The following is a 26322-nucleotide window of genomic DNA, read 5'->3' on the forward strand; positions in this document are numbered from 1 at the left end:
TTTGATATTGTTGCCAAATTAATATTTGAGTCTATGTTGCCATTACAGAATAAAAACCAAAGACACTTAGATGTTTAGCCATAGCTGTAGTAAAAACAGGTCTCTCCAGCTTTGCATCTAAGTGGCAAAATAATTACACTGATACTTTTAACCTGCCATGTATAATTTTTCAATGATTTAGTTATTTATTTTTTATTTTAATTTTAAATTTCTAAATTTTTATTGTTTTGAGATGGAGTCTTGCTCTGTCACCAGGATGGAGTGCAGTGGCAGATCTTGGCTCACTTGGTAATCTCCGCCTCTTGGCTTCAAGCAATTCTCTTGCCTCAGCCTCCCGAGTAGCTGGGATTATAGGTGCGTGCCACCATGCCCAACTACTTTTTGTATTTTTGGTAAAGACGGGGTTTCACCATAATGGCCAGGATGGTTTCAATCCCTTTACCTCATGATCTGCCTGCCTAGGCCTCCCAAAGTCCTAGAATTATGGGCGTGAGCCACTGTGCCTGGCCATATTAGCTATTTAAAAACTCTGAGACAGCTAACATTTAAATAAATCCCTGCTGTTTGGGAATGATGGTTGAATAATATTGTGAACACACTTGCTAATTTATACCACATTAAGATTCTAAATAATATGCCTATTTCATATATCTTGATAATTGGTATTTGAAAATAAGTATATTTTTCTGAGTAGCCTTTTGGAAAAAGTGCACTGAATATAGTTTCCAGTCATATGCTACTTTCCTAACTTGTACTTCTCTAACATCTCATCAGGAGAGAGTTTAATAGTACTCGAACCAAAAGTGTAGTGAGTCTGCCTTCTCCAGTCCCCAATTTTGGTTTGCATGTCTACTTACAACCATCATTTCTCCACAAATTCTCCACTTAGTCTATCAAAAATCAATGCTCTGAAAGTTCTCTAAAAGGTGCAGCAGTTTTTTGGAGTCTCTGAATGATGACAGCATTCTGTAAATCTGCTTCTTCCAGGGTGAGTGTCTCATCTAGCAACCTGAGGACAGGAAGAGCTGTTGCCAGGAAAAATGGAGGACTTCTTTGAGATCCTTGGTATTTTTCAATGAAGTCTTTGATATGGCTTACCCTGCAAAACAGCAAAAACTATTAACTATTATAGGTAAAACTATAAATAAAAGCAGCAAATTATCAACACAAATTTAGGACAATGGTTATTTATCTTTTCCACAGAAGAAAAGAGACACAACCATAGAAAGACACAAAGTATACTGGTAAGAATCTATGTTTTGAGGTAGGTGGTACATATGTATTTTATTCTTATTCTTATTATTTTTTTTGAGACGGACTCTTGCTCCGTTACCCAGGCTGGAGTGTGGTGGTGTGATCTCGGCTCACTGCAACCTCCACCCTCCCGGGTTCAAGTGATTCCTCTGCCTCAGCCCCCTGAGTAGCTGGGACTACCAGCACACACCACCAACCCCGGCTAATTTTTTTTTTTGTATTTTAGTAGTGATGGGGTTTCATCATGTTGGCCAGGACGGTCTCGATCTCCTGACCTTGTGATCCGCCCACCTTGGCCTCCCAAAGTGCTGGGATTGCAGGCGTGTGCCACCGAGTGCGATCTATTCTTATTCTTTTAACTCTCTCTCTCTTTCTATTTTTTTTTTTTTTTTTTGAGATGGAGTCTTGCTCTGTTGCCCAGGCTGGAGTGCAATGGCGTGATCTCTGCTCACTGCAACCTCCGCCTCCCAGGTTCAAGCGATTCTCCTGCCTCAGCCTTCCGAGCAGCTGGGATTACAGGCGCCCGCCACTGCGCCCAGCTAATTTTTGTATTTTTTAGAAGAGATGGGGATTTACCATCTTGGCCAGGCTGGTTTCGAACTCCTGACTTCATGATCCACCCACCTCAGCCTCCCAAACTGCTGGGATTACAGGCATGAGCCACCATGCCCGGTCATATATTTTGTTATTTATCTGTGCCACTTTTACTGAAAATAAACAAATAAATAAATAAATGATTTAAAAAAATAAAAATAAAAACTACATATGCTATATATGGTGTTTCTACCTTTTTTAAGAGACTGAGTCTCTCTATGTTGCCCAGGCTGGAGTGCAGTGGCACAGGAGTTTTGACCTGCTCCATTTCCAACCTGGGCTGGTTCACCCCTCCTTAGGCAACCTGGTGGTCCCCCACTCCCAGGAAGTCACCATAATAATGCCAAACTTGGTGTGGACACCCAATCGTCATATCACACTACAGCCCAGAACTCCCGGGCTCAAGTGATCCTCCCACCTCAGCCTCCTGAGTAGCTGGGACTACAGGCACATGTCACCGAGCCCGGCTGATTCTACTTTTTATTAAAACAAATGAAATAAACTTTTTTCTCCCTTTTGAGATAGGTTCTTGCTCTGTCACTCAGGCTGGAGTACAGTGGTGAGATCACGGCTCATTGCAGCCTCAACCTCCTGGGCTCAAGTGATTCTTTCACCTCAGCCTCCTGAGTAGCTGGAGCTACAGGTGTGTGCCATCACGCCCAGTTAATTTTTGTATTTTTTGTAAAGATGGGGTTTCACCATACTGCCCAAGGTGGTCATGAATTCCTGGGCTTAAGCAATCTGCCCACCCCAGCTTCCCAATTGACCACAAGCATAAGCCATGACACCAGCTAAAAAAAGCTTTTAAGAAGGTCGGGAGCGGTGGCTCATGCCTGTAATCCCAGCACTTTGGGAGGCTGAGGTGGGCGGATCAGCCTGTTCGAGACCAGGCTGGCTAACATGGCAAAACCCCATCTCTACTAAAAATATAAAAATTACAGGCATGGTGGCACATGCCTGTAATCGCAGCTACTCGGGAGGCTGAGGCAGAAGAATCCTGCTTGAACCTGAGGGGCGGAGGTTGTGGTGAGACGAGATCGTGCCACTGTACTCCAGCCTGGGTGAGAGAGCAAGACTCCATCTCAGAATAAATAAATAAATAAACAAACTGTTGACTGAACTGAAAAGAAGAAATGAAATTTAAACTTGGTGAAAAAAAATCAAATACTGAAATTGAAGACTCACCTATGAGAGATGTTAAATTTCTGGACAATCCTTTTCCCATTGGCTAACCAGATCTGTATATTAGTAACAGGTTCTAAGTTGTTTAGCAGAACAGTAGACAAATTATTTTTATTTTCAACTTCAATACTCTTTGCTTTAGAAACAATTTTTGGTGTGGCACTAAGGAAATCCAGACAACAAAGTTAGACATGTTTTTCCATTCAATAAAACTTTATCATTAAATAATTACTATAAAAATTTTACAGTAAGTATAGCTTTTGGGAAGATTTTTGTAAGTTATATCTGTTTCTTCAATAATAACAGAAAGATAAATTATGTCCGCATTATATGATGGTTCTAAGAATCTGATAAAATTATATATATACAAGTAATTTGTAAGCTACATATATTGTTACTGGCATTATTTGAGTAGCGCTTTACAGAATGGATAATTTTAAAGAAGGTTCATAGATCTATGGACTTTATCTATTGCCCAGGTTGAATTTCTCAAAGAAATTATAAGTTTTTTATTGAGCTTAGTCCTTGGGTTATAATAAAAAAAGAAACTAAAGTATTCCTCATCATTCTGAAAGATGCATCCAGATATATTTGTACGTGTGGATAAATATGTATGTACCTTACCAATCTTGATAATTAAAAATACGAGAATTTATAAAAATGAAAGAGCTCCCATATCTAATCTCTCTGCATTTTCTGTTAGATGGGATGGGAACTGTAAACTTGAAAATAATTAAAGGCTTTGATACTGACACTAATTTTCATTTTTATTACCTCAAAATTCATACATAGATCATATAACACAATGCTGCAGGCAGTGGTAACCATAAAAAAAGAACAATAATATTCAAAAGCTAGCACATGTACTCTGTAGTAGTGGGTGCAAGGGAGAGAAAAGGACTTACCTATTAAATTCTGTCCTTAATAAACCAAGCCCTTTTGATTTGGATAAAACAAAAATAGCCCCTATGATTTTTTTAGTGTAGTGCTGGCATTGTTAATATACACTTAGGTAACTATAATTTAAGAGTCCTCATAAAAATTAACATTAAAAAAATCTGATTTCCAATGAGAGAAATGATAAACTCTATTCATGTGGTCTACATGGGTAAAATAATGATAGATAATTAGTTAAACCTTGATCTAGGGAAAACAAGACAATAGGTATACTTACCTTCCTAGTCTGTGACCCTGTCCTGAAAAGGGCTGGAACACAGGCTTCGTAGACATACATACTTCATTTTTCTTGTCTTCAACTTTAACGTCCACCTCTTCTTTATCAAAAATTCTCTGTAATTCTGAAGGTAATTCCCTTGGAAAGCAAAGAAATAAATGATAAAGTTCCCAATGTATTTTCTTTCTCTGAAGAACATTCTGTACACGCAAAAAATGAATAATATGTAGAAACATATAGAAATAAGATATATAACATTCCCTACAATGAAATAACTAAATGTATTCAAAACAATGTAATTAAATAATATGAATAATATCAAAACCCCACAAGAACAATATAATTTATAAGACTATAAGCTCATGAACAGTATGAGTTTTAATTATTACTTTTTATCGTGAAAATATATACCTAAAAAAATATTTTTTTCTTTCCTTTTTTCAGAGACGGGGTCTCATTATGTTGCCTGGGCTGGAGTGCAGTGGCTATTCACAGTCACGATCCCACTACTGATCAGCACGGGAGACCTGCTCCATTTCCGACCTGGGCCAGTTCACCCCTCCTTAGGCTACCTGGTGGTCCCCCCTTCCCAGGAGGTCACCATATTGATGCTGAACTTAGTGTGGACACCTGATAGGCATATTGCACTATAGCCCAGAACTCCTGGGCTCAAGTGATCCTCCCACCTCAACCTCCCAAGTAGCTGGAACTAAAGGCACGTGCCACAGTGCTTGGCTATATTTTAAAAATTTTTTGTAGAGACAGGGTCTTGTCCAGGCTGGTCTTGAACTCCTGGGCTCAAGCAACCTTCCTCCCTCAGCCTCCCAAAGTGCTGGGATTATAGGTGTGAACCACCACCCCCTGACCAGCATGAGTTTTATACCAGTACCTAGAATAGTACTAAAGTCATGAAATTTTTGATGGCTATATACTACACCAAGCTTGTCCAACCTGTGGCCTAGGATGGCTTTGAACATGGCCCAACAAAGCATTGTAAACTTTCTTGAAACATTATGAGATTTATGAGATTTTTGCAACTTTTTTTAAGCTCATCGGCTATTATTAGTATTAGTGCCTTTTAGTATTTTATGTGTGCCTCAAGACCATTCTTCTTTTTCAGTGTGGCCCAGGGAAGCCAAAAGATTGGACACCTCTGTTAACAAAACAATTTGATTTTTTTTTTTTTTTTGAGATAGGGTCTAACTCTGTCACCCAGGCTAGAGTGCAGTGGTGCGATCATGGCTTACTACAAGCCTTGACCTCCTGGGCTGAAGTGATCCTCCTGCCTCAGACTCCCGAGTAGCATAGAGGCCACCATGCCCAGCTAATTTCTGTATACTTTATAGAGGTGGGGTTTCACCATGTTGCCCAGGCTGGTCTTGAACTCCTAGGCTCAAGTGATTCATCCCAGTGTTGGGATTACAGGTATGAGCCACTGTGTACAGCCAAAGGACAAATTTTAACAAATTATTTTAAAGTAGTTGATTTATTCGAACAGAAATAATCCAAATTCATTTAGTATATAGTTGTGATTTCAGTACTTTTCTTTTCATTTTTTGTTTTTTTTTTCTGAGATAGGATTTCACTCTGTTGCCCAGGCTGGAGTCCAGTGGCACCAACATGGTTCACTGCAGCTGCAACCTCTTGGGCTCTAGTGATTCTCCCATCTTAGCTTCCTGAATAGCCAGGACTATAGGTGTGTGCCACCACATCTGATTTTTTTAGGTTTTCTTTCATAGAGATGGGATCTCACTATGTTGCCAGGGCTGGTTTAATTCCTGGGCTCAAATGATGCTCCTGTCTTGGCCTTCCAAAGTGGTTCTAAGATTATATGCATTAGCCACTGCACCTGGCCTACCTGGCCTGTACTTTTGTGTATATAAGTCATACTTCAATAAGAAAGTCTAAAAAATATTTTAGTGAATAAATAGCACTCTATACATATAGCAATTCTATGTAATTGTTTCATTTTTTCTGTTTGGGTTGAAATTGCTCAAATAATGAGAGAAAATATTTGCAAATCATATATCTGATAAGGAATTTGCATTAAGAAAATATGACAAATTCTTACAACTCAATAAAAACACAAATAACCCACCTGAAAATACAAACAGGCTGAGCACAGTAGCTCACGCCTATAACCCCAGCACCTTGAAAGGCCGAGGCAGGTGGATCCCTTGAGGTCAGGAGTTCAAGACCAGTCTGGCCAACATGGTAAAACCCTGTCTCTACTAAAATACAAAAATTAGCCAGGTGGGGTGGTACATGCCTGTTATCCCAGCTACTTGGGAGGCAGAGGCACAAGAATCGCTTGAATCTGGGAGACAGAGGTTGCAGTGAGCTGAGATCATCCCACTGCACTCCAGCCTGGCCAACAAAGTAAGACTCTGTCTCAAAAAAAAAAAAAAAAAAAAAAAAAGGCAAAGAAAATACTGGACAGAGGATTTGAACAGACATTTCTTTAAAGAGGATGCACAAATGGCCAATAAGTACATGAAAAGACACTCGACATCACTGGTCATTCGAGAAATGTAAGTCAAAACCAGAATGACATACCCCTTCACAACAACTAAAATGGCTATAATTTTAAAAAAGAAACCAACATGCGTCAGGATGTGGAAAAACTGGAACCCTCATACAGAGCTAGTAGGAATGTTAAATGGTATAGCCACTTTGGAATACATTTGGGCAGTTCTTCATAAAGTTAACATAAGAGTTAGCAATTCCACTTCTAGATTTATACCTGAGAGAAATGAAAACATATGACCACACAAAAACTTGTAGATAAATGTTCACAGTAGCTTATTCATAATAGCTCAAAATGTGGAAATGATCCAAATGACTAAACACTGATAAATGAATAAACAAAATGTGCTATATCCATACAATGGAAATAAGAATGAAGAACAAGGGCTGAGTGTAGTGGTTCATGCCTGTAATTCCAGCACTTTGGGAGGCCAAGGTGGGCAGATCACGAGGTCAGGAGTTTGAGACCAACCTGACCAACATGGTGAAATCCCGTCTCTACTAAAAATACAAAAATTAGCTGGGCATAATGGTGCACGCCTGTAATCCCAGCTACTCAGGAGGCTAAGGCAGGAGAATCGCTTGAACCTGGGAGGTGGAGGTTGCAGTGAGCCAAGATTGCACCGCTGCACTCTAGCCTGGGTGACAGAGCTTAACACTCTGTCTCTGAAAAAAAAAAAAAAAAAAAAAAAAAAGAAGAAGAACAGATACAAGCTACAACATGGATAAACCTTGAAAACATTACGCTAAAGGAAAGAAATCAGATATAATAGGACACATATTGTAGGATTCCATTTATATGCAATGTGTAGAACAGGCAAATACATAGATACAGAAATCCATAGAGACAGACAGAAAGTGGATTCATGGTTATGTCAGGGCTGTAGTGAAGGGGAAAATGAAGAGTGATTTCTAGTATCTGATTTTTTTTTTCTTTCAGCAATATATTTGGTTTTTGGGGGTGATAATGATATTCTGAAATTAGATTGTGCTGATGATTGTAAAACTCTGTAAACATTAAAAAATACTTAACTGTATACTTCAAAGGGATGCATTTTATTATTCATCTCTTTGGTTTTTATATATAATTATATATAAACAAAGCTTTTTTTTTACATAAATATAAAAAATAGTCAAAATATTTTTCATAGTGGTAGAATTTTAAATACTTAGCTGGGCATGGTGGCTCATGCTGGTAATCCCAGCACTTTGGCAGGCCAAGGCAGAAGGACTGCTTGAGCTCAGGAGTTTTGAGACCAACCTGGGTAACACAGCAAGACCTCATTGCTACTAAACATTTTTAAAAAATAGCTGGGCATGGTGGTGCACTCCCATAGTTTCAGCTTTTTGGGAGGCCAAGGTGAGAGGACCACTTGAGATGGGGAGTTTGAAGTTGCAGTGAGCTATGACTGTGCCGCTGCACTCCAGCCTGGGTGACAGAGCAACATCCAGAATTAAAAATACATAAAAACAAAAAACACTATGTTGCCAAGAACAATTAAGTATATATAAAAATTATGGAGCACGGTTGTGATAAAATATCACTCAGATATATTCAAATATTTTGTATGATGAATTTAAAATTGTTTAAAAAATAACTGTATACATCATATATATGAATCTATGGACAGAAAATGATAGAATGAAATTCATCAAAAATGTTCATAGTAGTTACTTCTGAGTGGTTACATTATAAGTGATTTTCCAGTTCTTTTTTTTTTTTTTAGATGGACTCTCTCTCTGTCGCCCAGGCTGGAGTACAGTGGCACCATCTTGACTCACTGCAACCTCTACCTCCTGGGTTCAAGCAATTCTCCCTTCCTCAGCCTCCCAAGTAGCTGGAATTACAGGCGCCTGCTACCACACCCACCTAATTTTTTTATGTTTTAACAGAGACAGCGTTTCACTATGTTGGCCAGGCTGGTCTTAAACTCCTAACCTCAGGTGATCCTACCAACTTCGGCCTCCCAAAGTGCTGGGAATACAGGCATGAGCCACTGCGCCTAGGTGATTTTCAAGTTCTTAATACTTAAAAAAAATTTCTAGATCAAGCATGTATAATACTTAAATTCATAAATATACAGTAAACATTACACTTTTTTTCTTTTAAAATTTTAATTCATGAATCACACAGCCTCCCAAGCTGAAGTAGGGTAAGAGAGGCTTTTAACGTGACCATTTAAAAGACTCTACAGATATTTAAACATAAATGTTAAATAATAAAGAAGAAGTGGCATCAAAAAATACTTAGTAAAGTAAATTAGTTTAAGTAAGATGTGGGTTGATAAGAATTCAAGTTCCTAAACTTTCTTCAAAATTATAGTTGTTGGCGGGGCGCGGTGGCTCATGCTTATAATCCCAGCACTTTGGAAGGCTGAGGTGGGCAGATCACTTGAGGTTAGGAGTTCAAGACCAGCCAGGCCAACATAGTGAAACCCTGTTCTTTAATAAAAATACAAAAATTAGATGGGCATGGTGGCGCACACCCATCATCACAGCTACTCGGGAGGCTGAGGCATGAGAATCATTTGACTGCAGAAGGTGGAGGTTGCAGTGAGCCGAGATCATGCCATTGTATTCCAGACTGGGCGACAGAGAGAGACTATCTCAAAAAGGAAAAACACTGTAGTTGTAGTTCTCTTAAGAAAATTAATCTTATAAAAATGTGAACTTACAAAAGAAAAAGTATTATCTGTGAATGTGTAGGGGTGTGTGAACATTAAAATGAATTCTTTGACAAAAAACATGCCTAAAATATCTTCCTATTACAAAGATTATTCACCCCATCTCCTTATTTATTGATGGAGACAGGGGCTCGTGCTGTTGCCCAGGCTGGAGTGGTGCAATCATGGCTCACTGTAGCCTTGATCTCCCAGGTGTAAGCAATCTTGAGTAGCTGGGCTGCCTGGGTAATATTTTTTTTTAAGTAGATATAAGGTCTTACTATGTTACTCATGCTGGTGTTGAACTCCTGAGCTCAAGCAATCCTCTTGCCACAGCCTGCCAAAGTTTTAGGATTACAGGCTTGAGCTACCACACCTAGCTACTCACCCCTTTTTGATGGAATTTAAAAACTGTTGACTTGCACCATCGGAGTAACTTCTGAAATCATCATTGACGGTGAATCCGTTTTTCCATAATTTTATATTTACATCTACCTGCAAAACAGTAGGAAACAAAATGCATCATGTTAATAAAATGTAGTAGGATTGAAAGTCCTTTGAAAATTTCTTCTATCACTATTCAGGCCGGGTGGAGTGGTTCACTCTCGCAATCCCAGCATTTCAGGAGGCCAAGGCAAGAGGATTGCTTGAGCGTAGGAGTTTGAGACCAGCCCTGGCAACATAGTTAGACCCAGTTTCTACCAAAAATTAAAATTATTGATATGGTTTGGTGGTGTCCCCACCAAAATCTCAAGCTGAATTGTATCTCCCAAAATTCCGACCTGTTGTGGGAAGGACCCAGGGGGAGGTTCTCGAATCATGGGGGCTGGTCTTTCCCATGCTATTCTGTTGATAGTGAATAAATCTCATGATGGGTTTGTCAGGAGTTTCCACTTTTGCTTCTTGCTCATTTTCTCTTGCTGGTGCCATGATTATGAGACCTCCCCAGCCATGTGGAACTATAAGTCAAATTAAACCTCCTTTTCTTCCCAGTCTCAGGTATGGTCTTTATCAGCAGTGTATAAATGGACTAATATAACTGGCTTCATAAAAATTAAAATGTAAGAGGGGAGGGATGTTAGGAGAGGCAGAGAATTGAGTAACCAGGACAGAGGAGAATACTCAGGATCACAGACTCCAGAGCAACAGCAGTAGAGCTCCCCTACCAGACAACCGGTCCACTGAAGAAGGAAGAAGGGTTTCACCACAGTCATGCCTTAGAAAAAATTTAACTGGCGGGCTGAATGCAGTGGCTTACGCCTGTAATCCCAGCACTTTGGGAGGTCGAGGTGGGCAGATCACAAGGTCAGGAGATCAAGACCATCCTGGCTAACACGGTAAAACCCTGTCTCTACTAAAAATACAAAAAATTAGCTGGACATGGTGGCACGCGCCTGTAGTCCCAGCTACTGGGGAGACTGAGGCAGGAGAATCGCTTGAACCCGGGAGGCAGAGGTTGCAGCGAGCTGAGATCACGTCACTGCACTCCAGCCTAGTGACAGAGTGAGACTCCAACTCCTCCCCACTAAAAAAAAAGTAGATGCTAGGGCCAAGTAGTCATTTTTCAACATAAGCCTTTCACAACAAATAGACTTTAAGTTTTTATGACTTAAACTTTGATAAAATTTTAAATTAACTTAAAAAGTAAATTAGAGTGAAGGGATTTTTCACAAATACTTTTAATGTCTCATGTCAAAAAATCAGCTGGGGTCTCATAATTGGTACTGCTCTCAGCCTGCTGTGACATGTTATTTTGATTGAAATGTTTTTTTAAAAAAACCAAACGTCATACACACATGTAGTTAGAAAAAGAAGTATTTTAATAGCCTTCCCAGGATATTCTTCTTTGATACTTAATCAAAATTTATTAAGTAGTAATAGTATCTCAAAAGTTAGTTGAGTATCTGAATGCGGAATCTAAAACTTACCAATCATCTTTTCATATACTTGTTACATTAAATATGTGATACTTTGGCTCTTTTACTCATGCATCACTTTATTACATCATATATTGGTCATTTGGAAAATACTGATTTTCTTAATTATGCAGATCTTCCAATGGCTGACACATTTATTTCATTATATAACAAAATTTATATTTATTAAAATGATACTAATCTCACTAGGAAATTCCTTACGTTTTGAGAAGTTGTCAGGTACGGTGGCTTTCTTTTTCTTTTCTTTTTTTAAGACAGTCTTACTCTGTTGCCCAAGCTAGCGTGCAATGGCACGATCTTGGCTCACTGCAACCTCCACCCACCAGGGTCAAGCGATTCTCATCCCTTAGCCTCCTGAGTAACTGAGATCACACATGTACACCACCAAGCCCTTTTGTATTTTTCAGTAGAGAAAGGATTTTGCCACGTTGGCCAGGCTGGCCTTGAACTCCTGGCTTCAAGTGATCCACTCACTTTGACCTCCCAAAGTGGTAGGATTATAGGTGTGAGACACCAAGCCTGGCCTATGGTGGCAATTTTCTAAGTCTTATTTTCACTTAAAAAGTTGTTAAATAAAATTTTATCATTTTCAACAGTTACTATAAGTTGTTTTCCTTGAAGTGCCAGGCTCACTTCATTCATTATTAGAAAATATCTACCAAATATGGAAGTTGGAATAACCATAGTCCGTATGTAAACCATTCTTTCTTGCAGAAGCAATATGCCATGAAAAAGTAGACAGTTGGCTGGGTGTGGTGGCTCACACCTGTAATCCCAGCACTTTGGGAGCCCGAGGCAGGCGGATCACAAGGTCAGGAGATAAAGACCAACCTGAGCAACATGGTGAAACCCTGTCTCTACTAAAAATACAAAAATTAGCTGGGCATGGTGGTGTGTGCCTGAGTCCCAACTACTCAGGAGGCTGAGGCAGGAGAATCGCTTGAACCCGGGAGGCGGAGGCTGCAGTGAGTTGAGATCACCCCATTGCACTCCAGACTGGTGACAGAGCAAGACTCTGTCTCAAAAAAATATATATAGTTTGTTGATCTCAAATAACTGCACTTTTCCTTGAGATATTACTGTATATTGTAGAAATACTTTATGCATACTTCACATTTTGTCACACAGAATATTAAGATATGTATTCAAGGTTTGAGATATAAAATTTACAAATTCTACTGCTTCATTAATGACATTCTTAATTAAAATTAGTTTTCTTTTTTTTTTTTTTTTTTTTTTTTTGAGACGGAGTTTCACTCATGTTACCCAAGCCGGAGTGCAATGGCGCAATCTCGGCTCACCACAACCTCCGCCTCCTGGGTTCAGGCAATTCTCCTGCCTCAGCCTCCTGAGTAGCTGGGATTACAGGCACGCACCACCATGCCCAGCTAATTTTTTGTATTTTTAGTAGAGACGGGGTTTCACCATGTAGACCAGGATGGTCTCGATCTCTTGACCTCGTGATCCACCCGCCTCGGCCTCCCAAAGTGCCAGGATTACAGGCTTGAGCCACCGCGCCCGGCCACGTCTATCTTTAATTAACTAGATAATGAGCCCTGCCTAAGCAGGACATCAAAAAATTCAGCCATAAACTCATAATTGTTTCTCTCCACGGAAATCTTTAGTAAAAGGCGAAAGATTTATTCGTTATGAAGAGAAACCAGAGCATTAAAATTAGTTTTCTTTCCCCTTGTAAGTATAAGCAAAGAATAAAGTACATGTCGAATATTCCTTATATGAAATGCCTGGGACCAGAAGTTTCAGATTCTGAAATATTTGCTGGTTGAGCTTTCCAAATTAAAAAATTCGAAATCTGAAATGCCCCAGTGAGCATCTCCTTTGAGCATCGTGTCAGTTCTCAAAAAATTCTGGATTTTGAAGCATTCTGGATTTTTGGATTTGGTGGATTTAGGATGCTCAATGTGTAACTGCTAGCAGTTTGTTGCCACTGCCTTGATTCCTGCTAAGGTGTTGTAGTTTTACCCACAACTGCTTTTGCAATATCAGTGCAAACTAAATACAACTTTTTGTTTTATTTTTAGTTTTTTGAGACAGAGTCTTGCTCTCCCACCAGGCTGGAGTGCAATGGCATGATCTTGGTTTACTGCAACCTCCACCTTCTGGGTTCAATAGGTTCTCCTGCCTCAGCTTCCCAAGTAGGTAGCGAGGACTACAGGCACGTGCCACCATACCAGACTAATTTTTGTATTTTTAGTAGAGATGGGGTTTCACCATTTGGCCAGGATGGTCTCGATTTCTTGACCTCGTGATCTGCCTGCCTCGGCCTCCCAAAGTGCTGGGATTATAGCTACTGTGCCCAGCTGTTTTGTTTTTTTATATTATTTTATCTTATCTTATTTTTTGAGTCAGGGTTTTACTCTGTCACCCAGGCTGGAGTGCAGTGATGTGGTCATGGCTCAATGTAGCCTCAACCTCCTGAGCTCAGGAAGTCCTCCTGCCTCAACCTCCCAAGAAGCTGGGAAACAGGTACATGCCATCACACCCAGTTAATTTTTTTATTTGTTTGTAGAGATGGAGTCTTGCTTTGTTGCCCAGGCTGGTTTTCAACTCCTGGGCTCAAGTGATCCTCCTGCCTCAGCCTCCTAAAGTGCTGGGATTATAGGTGTGCCTATCTTGTGAACATAGTAAAAAAGGGAAATAATATATATCATGAAAACAGTTTTGGCTTTACACCTATAATCCCAGCACTTTGGGAGACCAAGGCTGGAGAACTATTTGAGCCCAGAAGTTCAAGAGCAGCCTGGGCAACAAAGCAGGACCCCATCTCTACAAAAGAATAAAAAAAATTAGCTGGGCATGGTGATATATGCCTGAGGTCCAAGCTACCCAGGAAGGCTGAAGCAGGAGGACTACTTGAACCCAGGAGGTTGAGGTTGCAGTGGGCCAAGACTAAGCCACTGCACTTCAGTTGGGGTGACAGAGCAAGACCTCATCTCAAACAAACAAAACAATTTGACCTTAGGGACTCTCTAAAAGTTCCATATATTGAGAAACACTGGAAGGAAAAAAAAAGTAATGGACATTTATTTACCTGTTTCTTCTGTTCAGTGGAAGACAAGCGTTTGGAACCAACCTTCTGAGCTTCCTCAAAAAGGCTATCAACAAAATATTCACAATTTGATTGTTGATTATTACCAAGAGGTTGATTATCAGATCCTGTTTCACAAACCCTAAACAAGATAAAGAAAAATAGGCACTATTAACTATCAGGTCTCTAAAAATTTACTTATTTTGTTCTAGTTAGGGGACATTGAACTTAGATGCTACCTGCATGTCTGTAGTTCAGGCCCTTTTCTAAGTTAATATAATCTTGGGGAAGTCATTAGCCCCTTTTTAGTCCAGAGCAGGGTTTTCTCAACCTCAGCTCTATTAACATTTAGAAATAAATAATGCTTTGCTGAATGAGGTGTCCTGTGCATTGGAGATTGGGATTCCTAACCCATAGGCCCATGGCCTGTTAGGAACGGGTCGCACAGCAGGAGATGAGTGATGGGCAAGCAAGCAAAGCTTCATCTGTATTTACTGTCGCTCCCCATTGCTTGAATTACCACCTGAGCTCTGCCTATTGTCAGATCAGTGGTGGCATTAGATTCTCATAGGAGCATTAACCTGTGAACTGAGCATGCAAAGGATCTAGGTTGCATGCTCCTTATGAAACTCTAATGCTTCATGATCTGTCACTGTCTACCATCACCCCCAGATGAGACCATCTAGTTGCAGGAAAACAAGCTCAGGACTCCCACTAATTCTACATTATAGTGAGTTGTATAATTAGTTCATTATACATTATAATGTAATAATAATAGAAATAAAGTTCAAATAAATGTAATGTGCTTGAATCATCCCGAAACCATCTCCCTTTCTCCCCACACAGGTCCATGGAAAAACTGTTTTCCACAAAACCAGTCCCTGGTGCCAAAAAAGTTGGGGAACACTGCTGCAGAATGTTTAACAGTATCCTGGTCTCTAACCATGAGATACAACAAGTAGGATGCACATCTCTGCCCCATCCCTAACCCCCAGTTGTTATAACAACCAAAAACATCTCTACACATTGCCAAATGTGGTAGGGGCAAAATCTCTCCAGGTTAAAAACCACTGGTCTGGATTAAAAAAATGTGTTGTGGCTTTGTTTTGTTTTTTTAGAAACAAAGTCTTTGTCGCCCAGGCTGGAGTGCAGTGGCTCAATTTCAGCTCATTGCAGTCTCAACCTCTAGTACTCAATCTTCTCACTTCAGTCCCCCAAGTAGCTGGGACTGCAGGCTTGTACCACCATGCCCAGCTAATTTTTTGTAGAGATGGACTTTAACCATGTTGCTCAGGCTTGTCTCAAGCTCCTGGGCTCCAGTGATCTGCCTGTCCTGGCCTCCCAAAGTGCTGGGATGACAGGTGTGAGCCATTGCTCCTGGCCAAAAATGTGTTATTTTTAAAGGCCTCAAAATGGCTTTAAAAGAGGCTACTATGCATTTTTTGGTAACAGAAAACACTCTTGAAACTAAAGGGGATAATGTACCAGGAACAATTGCATTTTTGCTCCTTTGCACACTTCAGAATATTTCCCACTGAAGACTTCATTTATAGTGGTTTATTTATTTATTTATTTATTTTTGAGACAGAGTCTCATTCTGTCACCCAGGCTAGAGTGCAGTGGCATGATCACAGCTCACTGCAGCCTCAACCTCCTGGTTCAAGTGGTTCTCCCCAAAGTAGCTGGTTCTACAGGTGCACATTGCCACAGCTGGCTGATTTTTAAAAATGTTTTGGAGAAAGAGGGTCTCACCATGCTGTCCAGGCTTATCTCAAACTCCTGGGTTCAAACAATCCTCCTGTGTCTGTTTCCCAAAATGCTGGGATTACAGGTGTGAGCCACTGCATCCAGCCTATAGTAGTTTAATACTTTACTGGTTTTAATTTTATATTTTTATTTTTTTGTATAAGAAATATTATCTAAGATTCTGTTTGTTAGAAAAGATGGTTTCTGACTGATCTCTTTTGAAGTCATGCAGAAAAATTTATAAAAGTACAGAAATAAGATTTTTCAAATTCTTTTTTTCATTTTTTTTTTTGAGATGGAGTTTCACTCTGTTGTCTAGGCTAGAGTGCTGTGGCATGATCTCAGCTGACTGCAACCTCTGCCTCTTGAGTTCAAGCAATTCTCCTGCCTCAGCCTCCGGAGTAGCTGGGACTACCGGCACATGCCACAACACCCAGCTAATTTTTATATTTTTAGTAGAGATGGGGTTTTACCATGTTGGCCAGGATGGCCTCGATCTCCTGACCTTGCGATCCGCCTGCCATGGCCTCCCAAAGTGCTGGGATTACAAGGGTGAGCCACCGCGCCCAACCTCTTTTTTTTTTGAGACAGAGTTTCATTTTTGTCGCCCAGGCTGGAGTGCAATGGCGCGATCTTGGCTCACTGCAACCTCCACCTCTTGGGTTCAAGCAATTCTCCTGCCTCAGCCACCCAAGTAGCTGAGATTACAGGCACATGCCACCATGCCTGGCTAATTTTTTTAGAGGTAGGGTTTCACCATATTGGCCAGGCTGGTCTTGAACTCCTGACCTCAAGTGATCCACCCGCCTCAGCCTCCCAAAGTGCTGGGATTACAGGCAAGAGCCACAGTGTCCAGCCTAGGATTTCTCAAATTCTATAAATAATATCATATTTTTATACCTCTTATACTGTGCCAGGAAATATAAGCTAGAGACTGTTAAACTATGCTGCTAATCTGTCTCCCAAGTCTGTGATCCTAACCATGACATCTTATAAAGAACAAAGTACCTTACATGTGCCAACTCATTCAGTCCCCACAATGACCCTAAAAAGCTTAATTTGCCAGAGATCACAAAGCTATTAGGAGGCACTGCTAGGAACTAAACTCAAGCTACCAATGCCTCTGCTCTTAATCACTATGCTAGACTGTCATAGAAAATAGCTATCACTGAGCCTTGGTATGGTGGTACATGTCTGTAGTCACTTGAGGAGGATCACTTGAGGCCAGGACTTTGAGGCTGTAGTGTGCTCTGACTGAGCCTGTGACTAACCACTGCATTCTTGCCTGGGAAATATAATGAGATCTTGTCTCTGTTTTTTTTAAGACAGTTTCACTCTTGTTGCCTGGCTGGAGTGCAATGGCATGATCTCAGCTCACTGCAACCTCCGCCTCCTGGGTTCAAGTGATTCCCCTGCTTCAGCCTCCCGAGTAGCTGGGATTACAGGCATGCACCACCATGCCCAGCTAATTTTCTGCATTTTTAGTAGAGAAGGGGTTTCTACTTTTTGGTCAGGCTGGTCTTGAACCCCTGACCTCAGTTGATCCGCCCACCTGGGCCTAACAAAGTGTTGGGATTACAGGCGTGAGCCACCGCACCCGGCCTGGAGAACTTCTCTTTAAAAAAAAAAAAAAAAAAAAAAAAGAATGAGCTGGGTGTGGTGGTGCACGCCTGTAGCCCCAGCTACTTGGGAGGCTGAAGTGGGAGGATCACCTGAATCCAGGAAGCCAAGGTCACAGTGAACTGAGATCACACCAATGTACTCCAGGCCTGGGCAACAGGGTGAGACCACGTCTCAAAAAAAAAAAAAAAAAACAAAAACAAAAAACTACAATAAGAGATACAAGATACAGTTCAGAACTGGGGTGCTTTGGCTCCATTGAATAGGTGGTAATGGGTTTGTTTCACTTTTGATGAGTGTATAGGCACAGGAAAAAAGAGTAACAAAGGCACTAAGAACTGCTTTATGCCCCTAAAATTGATAACTTAGATGAAATGAACCAATTTCTTATAAGGCACAGTCTATCAAAACACACACAAAAAGGAACAGACAACATGAATAGGCCTACATACACTAAGGAAATTAAATCAATAATAAATAACCTTCCAAAACAGAAGCACCAGGCCTGGATGATGTCACTGATGAATTCTATGAAACATTTAAGAAACAAATGATACTAATTTGCTACAATCTCTTCCAGAAAATAGAAGCAGAGGGAACACTTTTAACTCATTCTATGAGGAAAACACTATGCTATACTAAAACGAAAGACATTACAAGAAGGGAAAACTACAGAAAACTTAATTGTGAACACATATGTAGAAATACTCAACAAAATATTAGCAAATAGAATACAACAATATGTTTAAAAAAATTAAACACCAAAATCATGTAGGATTTATCCTTGGTATGCAAGGCTGTAGTGGTTTAACACTGAAAATCAATTCATGTAATCCATCGCATCAACAGCCTAAAGAATAAAAATAATATAATCATATCAGCATATGCAGAAAAAGCATTTGACAATATCCAATAACCATTCATAATAAAACCCCCACAAACTAGGAATAGAAAGGGAACTTCCTCAACTTGGCATAGAATGTCTGCAAAAGCCTACAGCTAACATCACATTTAATCATGAGAAACTAGATGCTTTCTCACTAAGATAAGGAACAAGACAAGGATGTCACATCTCACCATTCCTCATCAGTACTGTACTGGAAGTCCTAGCTAATCCAGTAACATAAGGAAAGGAAATAAAATATATACAGAATAGAAAGGAGGCCAGGTGCAGTGGCTCACACCTATAATCCCAGCACTTTAGGAGGCTGAGGTGGGAGGATCTCTTGAGCCCAGAAGTTTGAATACTAGCCTGGACAACATAGGGAGACCCCATCTCTATTTAAAAAATAAGAAAAATTAGCCAGGGATGGTGGTGCATGCCTATAGTTCCAGCCTCTCCAATAGCTAATTTTTGTATTTTTTGTAGAGCTAGGGTTCACCATGTGCTCCAGGCTGGCCTTGAACTCCCGGGCTCAAGAAATCTGCCTGCCTTGGTCTCCCAAAGTGCCAGGATTACAGGCATAAGCCACCGTGCCCAGCCAGTAAACATTCCTAAAATATCAGGAGTTCCTAAAATAATAAAAGTACAGAAGCTTCAGGTGAGAGATTTCTAAAATTTTTTTACAATTTTATTGCGATAAGAACACTTAAAATGAGACCTAACTTCTTAGTAAATTTTTCAGTGAACAATAAAGTGTGGTTAACTGCAGGTACTACGTTGTTCAGCATATCTCTAGGACCTATTCATCTTGCTTAAATGAAACTTTATGCCCACTGATAAGCAGCTCCCCATTTTCACTTTCCCCGAGCCCCGGCAATCAACATTATATCTTCAAGATTCATCCATGTTGTTGCATACTGCAGAATTTCCTTCTTTTTCAAGACTGAATAATATTCCATTGTGGGTATGTATTATACATTCTTTACCCATTCATCTCTTTTCGAGATTTTTTTTTTTTTTTGAGAACTCTGTGACCCAGAATGGAGAAGTACAATATATTACACGATCATGGCTCACTGAAGCCTCTAACTTCTAGGGTCAAACAATCCTCCTGTCTCAGCCTCCTCAGTAGCTGGGCTTACAGTGTTACCATGCTGGCTAGTTTAAAAAAATTTTTTTTTTGAGACAGAGTCTTGCTCTGTTACCCAGACTGGAGTGCAGTGGTGCAATCTTGGCTCACTGCAACCTCTGCCTCCAGGGTTCAAACAATTCTCCTTCTCAGCCTCCCGAATAGCTAGGATTACTGGGGCTTGCCACCACGCCCAGCTAATTTTTATATTTTTAATAGAGACAGTATTTCACCATGTTAGCCAGGCTGGTCTCGAACTCCTGACCTCAGGTGATCCACCTGCCTTGCCTCCCCAAGTGCTAGGATTAAAGGCAGGAGCCACTTCACCCGGCCAACAATGTCTCAATTATATAATTAGCATCAAATATTTATATAAGCCTATAAATACCTGAGTGAAAAAAATAACAAATAGGCCAAGTATGGTGGCTCATGCTTATAATCACAGCATTTTGAGAGGCTGTGGCAGGAGGCTCACTTGAAACCAGGAGTTCTGGGCAATATCGTGAAATCTCACTGCTACAAAAAATTTAAAAATTAACTGGGTACAGTGGTGTAAAACTGTAGTCCCAGCTACTCAGGAGGCCAAGGTGGGATGATCACTTGAGCCCAGGAATTCAAAGTTCCAATGAGCTATGATTGCACCTGGGCAACGGATACCCTTTCTGTTTAAAAAAAAAAAGAAAGAAAAAAGAAAAAAAGATATGCACATAAAACCTTTCAGATAGGTAGTTATTTATAGCCTCATTTTATAGATGAGATATTGAGGCTCAAAGAATTTACCTAAGCTGCCCAAAGGCCAGAGAGTAATACAAGGCAGAGATGGGATTCAAGCCTAGGTTTGTCTGACTCCAAAACCATATTTCCACTATGACACCAAAATAGTATTCTAACACAAGAAGGTAATGAGGTAAATGGTTATTTAATTTCTTAAATAACAGAAGCTATGTATGAACATTCATAATTTAACTTTTTTTATTAATAACAAAAAACATTCAAGTAACTTCACTAAAATCTGTTCAATGCAGCCATGGTAAAAAAAAAAAAAAAGAAAATTACTTCAACATAGTAGATATTTACTGAAGTAGTCATACACAATTAAAGCATACTTTACTATCTCTTCCAGTCAACTGTAACAAAAATAGAGAATGATATTAACAAAGGCATTAACAAAGCAATTCACAGTTTGAATTAACTTACCATTCTTCTTTTATACTTTTGAGGTTATCTACGTCTTTCATTCTCTTTTGCCTTACTGTAAAAGTAAAAAGAAATAAAAGCTAGAGTTCTCAATTTAGTGTTTTAAACAAATTTATTCCTATGTACATGTCAATATTTTTTAACATTTAAGTTACCATGTAGTCCTTAAAAGGGTCTAAAGAAAAAGTGAGCAAACTCAAAGCTGTCATTTTCATCTACAAAATAAAGAAATATTAGAAAATACATTTTCAAGTCTGATAATCTGACAAAAGAAAGACTTCTTAAAACTTATGATGAGGCTGGGCACGGCAGCTCACGCCTTTAATCCCAGCACTTTGGGAGGCTGAGAGGCAGGGGGATCACCTGAGGTCAGGAGTTCAAGACCAGCCTGGCTAACATAGTAAAATCCTGTCTTTACTAAAAATACAGAAAATTATCTGTGTATGGCTGTGGGTGCCTGTAATCCCAGCTACTCGGGAGGCTGAGGCAGGAGAATCGCTTGAACCCAGGAGGTGGAGGTTGCAGTGAGCCAAGATCATGCCATTGCACTCCAGCCTGAGAGACAGGTTCAAAAAAAAAAAAACAAAAAACATAAGTATATATCAAAGGACCCCAAAGGCCAGGGGTGTGGTGGCAAAACACCATCTGTACTAAAAATTAAAAAATTAGCTTGATGTGGTAGTGTGCACCTGCAATCCCAGCTACTTGGGAGGCTGAGGCAGGAGAATCACTTGAACCCAGGAGGCGGAGCTTGCAGTGAGCCAAGATTGCACTACTGCACTACAGCTTGGGCAACAGAGTGAGTGAGACTCTGTCTCACAAAATAAATAAATAAATAAATAATAAATTAAAAAGAAAAGAAAAAGTGACCCCAAAGCCACTCTGAAGGGGCTCCCGTTGGCTAAATTTGGGAAATTGAACGTCTAAAAAAATAATAACACTAGTGGATAATGTGCCATTGAATAAAACAAAAGTATGTGAGTCTATACTATTAATTTTTTTTTTTAAATAAAAACGATGAGGCCAGGTATGGTGGTAATGCCTGTACTCCCAGCACTTTGGGAGGCCGAGGCAGTCAGATCACTTCAGGTAAGGAGTTTGACACCAGCCCGGCCAACGTGACGAAACCCCATCTCTACTAAAAATACAAAAATTAGCTTGGTGTGGTAATGCACACCTGTAATTCCAGATACTGGGGAGGCTGAGGCTTGAGAATTACTTGAAGCTGGGAGGCAGAAGTTGCTGTGAGCCAAGACTGCACCATGGCACTCCAGCCTGAAACGAACCCTTTAATAAACTCAATAGTAAGGTGATATTACCATAACAAAAATACACTCCAAATACAGTAATATGCTGTGTACCAACATGGTGGTCAACAATGGACTGGATATACAATGATGGTCCCATAAGATTATAATAGTATATTTTTACTGTACAATTTTTCTATGTTGAGATATGTTTAGATATGCAAATAGTTACAATTATATCATAATTGCCTACAGTATTCAGTATGGTAACATGCTGTACAGCTTTGTAGTCTAAGAGTAATGGGCTACACCATACAGCCTGAGTGTATAGTTGGCTATACTATCAGGATTGTGTAAATACATTTCATGATATTCACACAATGACAAAATTGCCTAATGAAGCTCTTTTCAGAATGTACCCCCTTCATTAAATAAGAGGAGATTACATATACAAGATTTAAAATGTTTAAACTTCTATTGAAAGAGAGTGGGAGAAAAAGGAAAAGATAATTAAACTCGAGGGTGACATCAGCAAAATGGAAAAACATTTTGGTCCACAAACCTGTCCCCCTCCTCCACAAAAAATCAAAAAACAAGTAGAAACTGTTAGAACCAACTTTATCAGAACTCTAGAAAATAGTCAAAGAAGGGTTACAGCAACCAAGGGAATGCTGAATCAAGAAAAGGGCAATGTTAAAATGATAGGAAAGCTGGGCACAGTGGCATACTCCTGTATTCCCAGCTACTTTCAAGGCTGAGAGGCAGGAGATCACTTGAGTCAGGGAATTTGAGGCTGCAGTGAGCCATGATCATGTCACCATGCTCCAATCTGAACAACAGAGCAAGAATCTGTCTCTTAAAAAAAAATGCACAACAAAATTTAAAAAAAGAAACAAAAAAAAAAAAGAAAAAAAATGCACAAATGGGCAAAGGACTTGTGAGAATAGACATTTTTCCAAAGAAGAAATAAAAATGACTAATAAGCACATGAAAAGATGCTCGAAATCAATAATAGTTCCTGGAAAATACAAATCAAAACCATAATGAGATACTACTTCACACCCATTAGGATGACTACTAAAAAGAAAACAAAAAGCAGAAAACAAGCGTTGGCAAACTTGTAAAGAAATTAGAACCCTGGTACGCTGCTGGTGGGAACGTGAAAAACCGCTGCTGAGGAAAAGAGTTTGGTGGCTACAGTGATATTCACAATAGCCAAAAGGTGGAAACAACTCAAGTATCCATCAACAGATGAATGAATAAACAAAATGTGGTGTATATAAGCAATGGAGTATTATTCAGCCACAAAAGGAGTGAAATTCTGATACATACTATAACATGGATGAACGTTGAAAACGTGATGCTACATGAATAAAAAAGTCAAACACAAAAGGACAAATACTTTATGATTCCATACACATAAAATATCTAGAATAGGTGACTGATAAAGACAGAAAGTAGAATAGAGGTTACTAGGGATTGAGATGAGTGAGGAATGAGCAGTTAATGGGTATAGAGTTTCTGTTTGGGGTGATGAAAATGTCTTGGAAATGAAGAGTAGTGATGGTTGTACAACACTGTGAATGTAATAATGTCACAGAATTGTACATTTAAAAATGATTAAAATGGCAAATCTTATGTTATCTATGTTTTCTCACAATAAAAAATGTTTTTTATTTTATTTTATTTTGAGACAGAGACTAGCTATGTTGCCCAAGCTGAGATGCAGTGGCTATTCACAGGCACGATCACAGTGCACTACAGCTCAAACTCCTGGGCTCAAGTGATCCCCCTGCCTCAGCCTTCTGAGTAGCTGGAACAATGGGTGCACCCTGCTAATTTTTTGTTTTAAGCGTTGTTGGAAACCCAGTCTCACTATGTTACCTAGGCTGGTTTCAAACTCTTGGTTTCAAGTGGCCCTCTCACCTCAGCCTCCAGAGTAGCTGGACTATAGGAGCACACCACTGTGTCCAGCTACAATAAAAAAATAAAGAGCTAACTCTTAACTATTTAAGAAAACATAGTAAATTTTTTTTTAGTAACCTGGAAGAGGCCGGGTGTGGTGGCTCATGCCTGTAATCCCAGCACTTTGGGAGGCTGAGGTGGGCAGATAACGAGGTCAGGAGTTCGAGACCAGCCTGACCAAAATGGTGAAACCCCGTCTCTACTAAAAATACAAAAATTAGCCAGGTGTGGTGGGACAAGCCTGCAATCCCAGCTACTCAGGAGGTTGACACAGGAGAATCGCTTGAACCTGGGATGGTGAAGGATGCAGTGAGCCAAGATCACGCCATTGTATTCCAGCCGGGGCAACAGAGCGAGACTCCGTCTCAAAAAAAAACAAAAAAAACCTGGAAATAACCTGGAAGAGAAGACAACTTTCCTATAACTCAAATCCAGAAGCAATAAGAAAAAAACAGATACATCTTATACAATAAAAAATGTATAAGAGGCTAGGCGCAGTGGCTCATGCCTGTAATCTCAGCACTTTGGGAGGCCGAAAAGGCGGGCAGATCACAAGGTCAAGAGATAGAGACCATCCTGGCCAACACGGTGAAACCTCGTCTCTACTAAAAATACAAAAATTAGCTGGGCATGGTGTCTGTCTCCTGCCTACGCCTGTAGTCCCAGCTACTCGGGAGGCGTAGGCAGGAGAATCGTTTGAACCTGGGGGGGCGGAGGCTGCGGTGAGTGGAGATCACGCCACTGCATTCCAGCCTGGCGACAGAGCAAGACTCTGTCTCAAAAAAAAAAAAAAAAAAAAAAAAAAAGTATAAGATCTGAGAGCTATAGTGTAAAATGAAAAAAAAAAATAAAAAAAATTAAAACAAAGAAGACAAACTAAGAAAAAATATTTGGAACTTATACTATAATAAAAGATTAATATAGCTGGGTGCAGTGGCTCACACCTATAATCCCAGCTACTCAAGAGGCTGAGGCAGAAGGACTGCTTGAGGTCAGAAGTTTGAGACAAGCCTGGGAAACATAGTGAGATCTCATCTCTTTAAAATAAAATAAAATAAAATAAAATAAAATAAAATAATTGGGCTGGGGGTGGTGGCTCACACCTGTAATCCCAGTGCTTTGGGAGGCCAAGGCAGGCAGATTGCTTATGCTCAGGAGTTTGAGACCAGCCTAGGCAACATGGCAAAAACCCATCTCTACAAAAAATTGGCTAGGCATAGTGGTACACGCTGGTAGTCCCAGCCTCTTGGGAGGGTGAGGCGGGAGGGTCACCTGAGCCCAGGAAGTCAAGGCTGCAGTGAGCCATGATCATGCCACTCTGCACTCTAGCCTGGGCAACAAAGCAGCACCTTGTCTCAAAAAACAAAGCAAAAAACAAAACAAAAAACACCCTCTAAAAATGGAAAGTAAAAATAAAACAAATGGAATGGTACTGATCAAGTGGGTGGCAAAACCACACATAGGAACTATTTCAAATAACTTTAAAACAGAGTAATTGGCTAGGCCCATTAGTTCACACCTGTAATCGAAGCACTTTGGGAGGCCGAGGTGGGCAGATCACCTGAGGCTAGGATCTTGAGACCAGCCTGGGCAATGTGGCAAAACCCCGTCTCTGCTAAAAATAGAAAAATTAGATGGGAATGGTGGTGCATGCTTGTAATCCCAGCTACTTGAGAGGCAGAAGCATGAATATTGCTTGAACCTAGGAAGCGGAGGTTGCAGTTGGCAAAGATTGTGCCACTAGACTCCAGCCTGGGTGACAGAGTAAGATTCTGTCTCAAAAATAAATAAACAAACAGAAAAACAACAACAAAAACCAGAGTAATTTAGTAATTTGACTGGATATCCTAGTTGGATAAATCTGAAGGGGGTAAATACAGCTTCTAGTAATCATATTATTCGTAATACATTAGTATTGTTTTTATGATACTATGGTATAATGATCATGGTTTTTATGATACTTACCAAGATTTTTTTTTTTTGAGATAGAGTCTCGCTCTGTTGCCCAGGGGTGCAGTAGGGCGATCTCAGCTCTCTGCAACTCCATCTCCTGGGTTCACACAATTCTCCTGCCTCAGCCTCCTGAGTAGCTGAGATCACAGGCATTCACCACCACACCTGGCTAATTTCTGTATTCTTAGTAGAGAAAGAATTTT

The 26322-nt window shown here is 40.0% G+C and overlaps 1 protein-coding gene and 1 non-coding gene across 2 annotated transcripts in view; both read right to left on the bottom strand.

Annotated features, from left to right (window-relative positions):
- Nucleotides 1-218: 218 nt before the first annotated feature.
- Nucleotides 219-26322, bottom strand: part of UBXN2A (UBX domain protein 2A) — a 36536-nt gene continuing 10432 nt past the window's right edge. Inside the window, exons 2-7 of the mRNA XM_032293990.1 lie at nucleotides 20955-21009; nucleotides 14383-14521; nucleotides 9782-9888; nucleotides 4205-4342; nucleotides 3034-3192; nucleotides 219-1099 (exon numbers count right to left, since the gene is read on the bottom strand). Of these exons, the coding sequence (XP_032149881.1) occupies nucleotides 901-1099; nucleotides 3034-3192; nucleotides 4205-4342; nucleotides 9782-9888; nucleotides 14383-14521; nucleotides 20955-20995 (783 nt within the window). The 5' untranslated portion in view covers nucleotides 20996-21009 and the 3' untranslated portion in view covers nucleotides 219-900. The remainder of the gene's footprint in view (nucleotides 1100-3033; nucleotides 3193-4204; nucleotides 4343-9781; nucleotides 9889-14382; nucleotides 14522-20954; nucleotides 21010-26322) is intronic.
- Nucleotides 12883-12999, bottom strand: LOC116562140. Its single transcript, XR_004273791.1, has one exon. It is a non-coding gene; the product is annotated as a U5 spliceosomal RNA (small nuclear RNA).

Source organism: Sapajus apella, unplaced genomic scaffold (assembly GCF_009761245.1).
Source record: "Sapajus apella isolate SASKATOON/1434 unplaced genomic scaffold, GSC_monkey_1.0 scaffold31, whole genome shotgun sequence".
Classification (NCBI taxonomy): domain Eukaryota; kingdom Metazoa; phylum Chordata; class Mammalia; order Primates; family Cebidae; genus Sapajus; species Sapajus apella.